General features: G+C 39.5%; 1 protein-coding gene across 1 annotated transcript in view; it reads left to right on the forward strand.

Moving 5' to 3' along the window:
- The window catches only part of SPAG17 (sperm associated antigen 17), a 246,270-nt gene that overhangs the window by 210,785 nt on the left and 26,447 nt on the right, over nucleotides 1-9,038 (forward strand). Inside the window, exons 41-43 of the mRNA XM_017524168.2 lie at nucleotides 1,485-1,584; nucleotides 2,340-2,442; nucleotides 4,833-4,964. Coding sequence (XP_017379657.1) covers nucleotides 1,485-1,584; nucleotides 2,340-2,442; nucleotides 4,833-4,964 — 335 coding nt within the window. The remainder of the gene's footprint in view (nucleotides 1-1,484; nucleotides 1,585-2,339; nucleotides 2,443-4,832; nucleotides 4,965-9,038) is intronic.

The raw sequence follows: 9,038 nt of genomic DNA on the forward strand, positions 1-9,038 counted from the left end.
GATTATAAACCGATCTATTATAAAGACACATGCACACGTATGTTCATTGTGGCACTGTTTATAATAACAAAGACTTGGAACCAACCCAAATGCCCATCAAAGATAGACTGGACAAAGAAAAAGTGGCACATATACACCATGGAGTACTATACAGCCATCAAAAACAATGAGTTCATGCCTTTTGCAGGGACGTGGATGAATCTGGAAACCATCATTCTCAGCAAACTGACACAAGAATAGAAAACCAAACACTGCATGTTCTCACTTATAAGTGGGTGTTGAACAATGAGAACACATGGACACAGGGAGGGGAGCATCACACACTGGGGTCTGTTTGGGGGTGGGGAGCTAGGGAACGGCTGGCAGGGGTAGGGAGATTGGGGAGGGATAACATTAGGAGAAATACCTAATATAGGTGATGAGGGGCTGGAGGCAGCAAACCAATTGTGTAAGATCTGCACATGTACCCCAGAACTTAGAGTAAAATCTTAAAAAATAGTAACTCATATAGTTACTATAAGATTAAATGTAAAATACTTTGCAAAACTCCTGTCATGCAATAAGCACTTGAAAATGAAAACTATTTCAAGCAGGATTAAGTTCAGCTACATTTAACAGAAAACCTCCAAATCAGTACTTGTATTAAAAAGGGGCTTATTTTTCCTAATGTGAAAAAAGTCAGAGGTAGGCAGTTTATGGTAGGGAGCCCCACAACATCATCAGGAATTCAGATTCCTTCCTTTTATCTGTTCCAACATTCTTAGTACATGATTTCCATTCTCAAGTTTACTTTATAGTTAAAATGATTGCTGCAGCCTCCCATCATATTTCAGGAAGCAGGAAAAGACACCAGGCAAGGACAAGGAAAAACCTCCCAGCTGAGTTAGCCCTCTTTAAAAGCTCCTGGACACTTACCCTATGACTTCAGTTTACATCTCACTGGCCTTCCCTATGTAATGTCTCCCCAGTATAGGGGTTCTGGTCTTGGAAAGCAGGATTATCATAATTGCTTTTATTTAAGTCTATAACCACTGACCACATTATTCGCAAATTATGCCTCATGTTTTTGTTTTTGATTTGTTTAGGTTTTTTTTGTTACTACTGCTACTGAAATTATGAAAACCAGTAATTCTAGCTGTCATTTAAACCTCAGAGAATTGAAAAACCTCAAAAAGTTTAACTATTACAGGGCTATGTGGTTTTTCGCCTTTTGAGATCAAGTATAAAATCAAAATAACACCTGGTACCGCTATTCCCTATCTTATATGAGAGTCTGATTTTTAAAGTAGGAAATGTAACTAATTCTAAAAGATGAGAAAATGAACCAAAACAATCTGGCAAAAAATATCTAACAAGTTAATTCCTATCAGTGTTATTGTTGGTGATTACATTCATTTTTGTGGGAGTTACAGCTAAAGCACAAATGGATAACACCTGAAAATGTTCTGTGTCTTCTTTTGCATAATCATGGAAACATCAACCAGGAAGGAAATTGAGACAACAAAAAATTATCTAATGGATATTAGGAACTGCAAAATACCACCCTTTTTAAAATCTGAATTGAACGAGTTGTATCAGTCTCAGGTAACTGAATATAATGAACAATAATCAAATAAAAGTATTTATAAGAGCTGATATATTGCATGTTATTATGTAATCTGTCTTTCCTGATGTTGTTTAATTCTTTCCTGCATTGACCTAGCTGACTAATATTTCCCCATCAAATCCATATTCTCACCAGCATGTGATAAGGAATGCTAATTTCAGGTCTTGCACCTAAGTAGAAGTTCTCTGCAGTGTATTGCTATCGCTCCCCCATCCTGCCTTTCAGTCTCACTATTTATAACCTCTCCTATCTATATTAAGCCTTTTTAGGCAGAATCTTTCCTATCATTATCCTCTGATAACTCATTTTGGAGTTTTTATTCAGTTAAAATTTCCTCACCCATCAGCTATTAGGATACCACTAAGAGATTGTGAGTTCTTGGAAGCTCAGAGAGGCAGAATGATCTCCTGTTCTATTTCAGCCTACCTGTAGGACCACAGCCCCAACCTTCCCCTCCCTGGCCAGTTCATTAAAACTCTGATTCAAAGTGACTATTTTCATATGTTCCAAACACCCTGCATTTCTATGAAAATTCCAGAAGAAATTACAGGAAATTATGACTAGTTAACAAAAACTAGAATTGGGTTAATTAGTCTCTTGTAGGATATTAATTTATAAACTTTATTTTCTGGTCATTAAAAATATGTTTTCATCATTGCTTATCAATTTAACATATTTGTGACAGTTAAATTTCAGCCATGTATAAGTCTAAAAGTCTTTTTTTTTCTTTCAGCATAATCATCTGGACAATCTTTCCAAAAAACTGCCTTCTTTTACAAAGAAAAATGAAGATACAGATGAAACAGCTGTTCAGGATACATCTGATCTTAATCTAGGTAATACATTAGCATAGTGCATATTCCTGTTAAATGTCTGTAACTGAATTAACACCTAGCAGTGGCCTCTTAGGACATAACCAGTGACAGCTGATGACATAACCTACTGTGACCTGTATGTTACAGACCTGGCTGAGTTATATGAGAAAACTAAGATGTAAATAACATTTAGTTTTCATCCTCTGTGTTTAAAATTTGCCTAAATGCATTTAGGAGACCTGACTAATTTAAAATGAAAGGAAGTACTGAAGTTCATTGGGGAACAGGACATTTGTAAGCTATCAAAATATCAACCCACATGTACTTACAAATTATAAGAAGGAAAATGTATCTTGACAGTGGAAATATTAAGCATTTTCTACCTTAACTAAGTAATCAAACTCCTACCAGCAATAAGACAATCTAGCAGTAAGTGGGTTCCCATGTAATGCAACACAAAGTGCCATAGACCCTTGATATGGCTTGGCTGTGTCCCCACCCAAATCTCATCTTGAATTCCCATGTGTTGTGAGAGTACCGGGTGGGAGATAATTGAATCTTGGGGGCAGGTCTTTCTCTTGCTGTTCTCATGATAATGAATAAGTCTCATGAGATCTGATGATTTTATAAGGGGGAGTTCCCCTGCACAAGCTTGCTCTTTTGCCTGCTGCCATCCATGTAAGACATGACTTGCTCCTCCTGGCCTTCCACCATGATTGTGAGGCCTCCCCAGCCATGTGGAACTGTGGGTCCATTTTTTTACCTGTAGATATACCTTTTAGCTGTGGATATACCTAGTGTTGGGTACATCTTTATAAGCAGTGTGAAAACAGACTAATACAATCCTGTAGAGAATTCTTGCCAAAAATCCTTAACCAGAATCCAAGAGGAAACAGACAAATGTCTACCAAAATGTAGATATTCTATAAGATGACCAGCCCAGCCTCTTCAAAAGTCAACGTCATTAAAACAACAACAAAAAAAGGGATGATTTTTCTAAACTAAAAGAGACTAAAGTGATATAAAAACTGAATGTGAAACCTAAGCTTTGATTGGATCCCTAATTGAAGAAAAAACAGCTATAAAACATATTTTGGAGAAACTGCACAAGTTTGATTAGGAGACTCTGTAAGAGAGGACATTGATAAATTACTGTTAATTTCCTGGGTAGATGATGCTGCTGTGAGTAGGAGAATGTCTTCATTCTCAGGAGCAGCATGCTGAAGAATTTAGAGATGAAATAAAATTCAGTGCTTCTCTTTAGTAAACTGAGTAATTACAATACCCAGATAGAGGAATTTTGTACGGTACAATATAATACTTGAAGTTCAGCTGTCTATAATGAACACAGCCAATAGAAACATCTAGTTATGACAGAGTTGATAAACCAAAGATTAAGGCTAGAACAATGACTTATAAATGTGATGCAGAGAAATCAGAGATCAGAAGCTGATGGCTCTTATGCTGCCTCTCAGACCTCCTGCAGCCTGGGCAGACAGCACTAAACAAGCAGTGTTTATTCTCCTTTTGAAATGGAATGAGACTGTGGAAGTCTTTTCAGCACAGTACTTGAAGCAGTCAGGACTGTTCAGCCAGGGTTGGCACATACACAGATTGAAATGTATTTGCCTCCCCAATCCTGGATGATTCTTTAAAATTTGTTTCCTGTTGTACCTATTTCTTAGAGAGATACATTTAAGAGCTATATTTTCACAGTAATGAATGAATTTAAGTTTGGAAACTTAAAAAAAAAATCAGCCAGGCACAGTGGCTCACGCTTGTAATCCCAGCACTTTGGGAGGCTGATCACGAGGACAGGAGATCAAGACCATCCTGGCCAACACGGTGAAACCCCGTCTCTACTAAAAGTACAAAAATTAGTTGGACGTGGTGGTGTGCGCCTGTAGTCCCAGCTACCCGGGAGGCTGAGGCAGGAGAATTGCTTGAATGAGGAGGCGGAGGTTAACAGCGAGCCGAGATTGCGCCACTGCACTCCAGCCTGGTGCCTGGTCAGAGCGAGACTGTCTCAAAAAAAAAAAAAAAAAATTACATCTCAGTTGCCGTTGCCAGGTAAAAGTAGAAACAAATTGCTTGGCCTCTTCTACATAGCACAACAAGACGACAACTCTACTATTTGGTCATAATGCTCATAAAGAACCAGCTACCTCCTAGGGAGTATGAACTTTGCAAATACTGTCCTGTTTGTTAATGGCAAACAAACATTATACTGTATTTTAAGAATCCCTGCCTCTTAATGGCTTTCTTATATTTAGTCTTTCAAAAGAGAGTGGGAGAAAAGGCACCTTGTTCATTGTAAAGCAACTTGTTCAGTATTTGTTCATATAAACATTCGCAGTCATTATATCATTTTACAAAACATTACCTTATAAGTTTCATTTTGGGTTTTCTAGATCTCAAGCCACATAAAGTTTCAGAAGAGAAATCCTCAAGTGTGCTTAGTCTTCCAAAACCAGAGATTACTGCAGATAAGAAGGATTTCACTGCTGAGAACCAAACTGAAAATTTAACAAAATTTCCTGAAGGTATGGCAGTCATTTTTAAAATCTTGTGTCTTGAAACTGAGCATTATGCCTTTTTGGCCTATGAAAAATTGTACTATGAGGTGTGGTTGAGAGTTACTGAAAAAAATCGAGAAGGAGCTATGAAGCTTTGCAAAGGCAAGTATTTTGCCACATTTATGGGTGAATTAAGGGATTTACCTGGCCAGCTGCAGGTAAATCTTAACACACCAAAGTATCTCAAAAAATATTTTTGAGAATGACTGCAAGTTCCAGATTGAAAGAAAGAAATACAAATACTTTTTTGATGTTATTTTATTTCATTTTTACTTGATTCTATCCCTTTAGTTCTCTGAGAACTTATATGATTTATTCAAGGTGAGACAACTGATAGCTTTTCTTGAGTATCCGGAAATTTCGTGCTCAGATTTACCTGTTACTTCAGTACTCTCTTGGTCCTCCAGGTGCTAAAAGAAAAACATAAGATGTAGTCTGTATCTTACATAGCATGTAATCTTATTGGACTAGCAGAAATTGAAATACAGAATAATATGGTATAATATCTAGTTACAATCGAGTTACACTATGCTGATTTGTCTAAGATAATTCAATTAAACATAGCTGGTCACAAAACAGAGATAGATAGAGAAATTTGCATTGCCTGGATAATTTTGCCACCATTTAGTTCTTGTGGGTATGTTCTATGCTGAATGTGAGATGGGAAACTACTAATGGGTTTCAGTTATCTCTTGTAGAGCAAGTATTCTGCCACATATATGGGTGAATTAAGAGATTTACCTGGGCAGGTGCAGTGGTTCATGCCTGTAATCTCAGCACTTTGGGAGGCTGAGGCGGGCAGATCGCTTGAGGTCAAAAGTTCAAGACCAGACTGGCCAACATGGTGAAACCCTGTCTCTACAAAAAATACAAAAATTAGCTGGGTGTGGTGGCACATGCCTGTAATGCTAGCTACTGAGGAGGCTGAGGCAGCAGAAGCGATTGAACCTGGGAGTCAGAGGTTGAATCGAGCTGAGATCACACCACTGCACTCCAGCGTAGGCAACAGTGAAAGACTATCTAAAAAAAGAAAAAAAGATTTACCCCACACAAGACTTTTGCCTTTCTGACTTAAACTTCTCTCCTATAAGTTTTATTTATTCAGTGGATGATTACTCAATGCCTACTGTGTGCTAGGCATTGTTCTAGGCATGGATATACAACAGTGATGAGGCCACAGTTTTACAGAGCCAAACCCCTCCCATATTTTCGGCAAACGTAGACAATATGTAAACAAATAAGTCAGATAAATTCAGATTGTAATAAATATTATGACATAATGATAGAGTATAGTGTATGGAGAGTGATTCGGGGAGGGGGTAACATTCCATCAGGAGATTAGAAGTCCTCTCTGAAAAAATAATTGAGTTGAGACAAGTACAAGAAGGAGTCAGCGCTGCAAAGATTAGGAGAGAGGAACAGTCCACGCGGTGAGAATAGCAAGTGTGAAGGTCCTGTGGGGAAGAAACATTCAGAAGGCCTGCGGGGCCGGGCGTGGTGGCTCATGCCTGTAATCCCAGCACTTTGGGAGCCCAAGGTGGGCAGATCACGAGGTCAAGAGATCAAGACCATCCTGGCCAACATGGTGAAACCCCATCTCTACTAAAAATACACAAAAAAAATTAGCGCGTGGTGGCGTGCGCCTGTAGTCCCAGCTACCCGGGAGGCTGAGACAGGAGAATTGCTTGAACCTGGGAGGCGGAGGTTGCAGTGAGCCAAGATTGCGCCACTGCACTCCAGCATGGCGCCTGGCGACAAAGCAAGACTCTGTCTCAAAAAAAAAAAAGAAGGCATGTGTCTAGACCAGAAGGACTAAAGGAAAAAGTAGAAGAAGGTGAGATCAGACACAGGGGCAGAGGTGAGATCATGTAATGTTTCTAAGTGCAGTTTTATTCAAACATCAGTGGAAGGTTTTGAGCAGGGTAGTGACATGGCTAATTTTTATTTTTAAAAGATCACTCTGTGAGGATAATAGCTCATGACAGGGAAAGGGAGAAGTGAGAAAAGAAGCAAGCAAGGAAGTGGCAACTGAAGCGGCACACATGAGAGTTGCCGAAGACATGGGCTAAGGTGGTCGAAGGGGGACGGTGAGAAGCAGATTAATTAGAAATATATCACGAGGGCGAAGCCAGGAGGATTTGCTGCTCAAGAGGATGCAGGTGTAAGACAAAAAGAAAAATCAAGGATGATTCTTAGATTAAACCGATTGTGAGGCTGAGGATTTGCAGTTTTGACAAGTTCGCAAGTGGTGCTGATGTTGCTCGTATAGGTTCATGCCTTGGGAATGACTGTCCTGAGGTGAACTCTAGACGGTGAAAGTCAGGCAGAGGAAGAGCCAGTAAAGGTCATTAAGAAGAAGCCAGTAAAGTTGCGGAAAAACAGGAGTGTGAAGTCACTGAGTGTTTTCAGTGTAGCAAGTGCTCCTGAAAGGTCAAGCAAGGTGAAGAAGGAAGATGGGGTTGAACAAGATGGAGATCGCTGGTGAACTTAACAAGGCCAGCTTCCGAGTATAGAGGGTATTGAAGCCTAAGTGAAGTGGGTAATAGACAGAATGGCAGCACAAGAGTGCATAGCTTTACCCTGGTTTGCTGGAAAGACTAGAGAAATGGGACTGCAGATAAAAGAGGAATATGTAGTCAAAGAAGAGATATTTTTCTAAAGATTAGGCATCCTAGAGCCTAATTTGCAAATGATGATAATTTCATAGCAGAGAGAACTTGATGATGCTGGAGAGAGGATCACGTTGCAAGACAGCAAGGTCCTAAAGAAGATGAGAGAACATGGCATCTTGAGTGACAGAGTTAACCTTAGATATGAACAGGGTCACTTTATCCATAGCCACAGGAGAGAAGAGAGAGAATAGGGATACATTTGCAGGCAAGCTGACAGGTTTGGTTTGGGGGGTGATGGATGAGGGAATTCCTGTCTGATTGCAAAGAAGCAGATATAATGATAGAGCATCAAATCTCTTCCAGAGAAACAGGAAAGCAAACCAAGAAGGGAAAGACTGCTTGCGTAAGGTGATAGTGTTGATGAGAGACATCAGTGAGGTCAAATCATTGCCTGCTGGATATGTCAGAAAAATAAGCCAGAAGAATAGGAGGTGGTAATCCAGAAAGAGTGCTGGAAACAGATTTTGAAAATGGTAGAATTGTCAGGGTCAGCAAGGTAAAAAACGTGGCCATGGGACTTTCTGAAGTGGAAAAGGTGAAGACACGGTGTGATCAAGAATCAGAGAGGACTGGGTGTTGGACGGATCATCCAGGCGGTATCATTGGGAAAGATAAAGTGGGGGACCCTCTCAGGTGTTAAAATCACCAGGGAGTAAAGAGAATGATTGAGAGTGACCAGTAAATGACAACCCCTTGGAGAGGTAGTAACTAATGCCGTCTGATGGCACAAGCTTCGACGGAACAAAGCTTTGAAGGAGGAAAAATAACTTGTTATTAAATAAGAAGGACACCTACCACACCCCCAGGTACTCAGGTGCTCAAGATAAGGGACAGTAATATGACTTCACTGTGAATGGAAAATTAAATTTTGTTATTAAAAAGTTTAAAGAAATTCAGAGTAGTAAGGAATTAACACAAAACAGTGGAGAAAGCTTTACGGGAGGAGTGGTCTTGAAAAATAAACAGAATTTCATAGATCTTAAGACTTAAGAGGTGAATCACCTATGACTACCCTCATTTTACCTAAGGAAACTAAAACCTGGAGAAGTCAAGCAGTATCTAAAATCATACAGCAAATTTGTGACTGAGCCAGGGCTAGAAAATGAGTTTCAAGACTCTCAATTATCTATATTTTATTACATTACATTTTAGATGTAGGGAAGAGAAAAGAATATTTTATTTTATTTTATTTTATTATTTTATTTGAGACGGAGTCTTGCTCTGTCACCAGGCTGGAGTGCAGTGGTGTGATCTTGGCTGACTGCAACCTCTGCCTCCTGGATTCAAGTGATTCTCCTGCCTCAGCCTCCTGAGTAGCTGGGACTACAGACACGCACCACCATGCCTCGCTAATTTTCCTTGTATTTTT

This window comes from Cebus imitator, unplaced genomic scaffold, assembly GCF_001604975.1.
Source record: "Cebus imitator isolate Cc_AM_T3 unplaced genomic scaffold, Cebus_imitator-1.0 Scaffold32, whole genome shotgun sequence".
NCBI lineage: Eukaryota > Metazoa > Chordata > Mammalia > Primates > Cebidae > Cebus > Cebus imitator.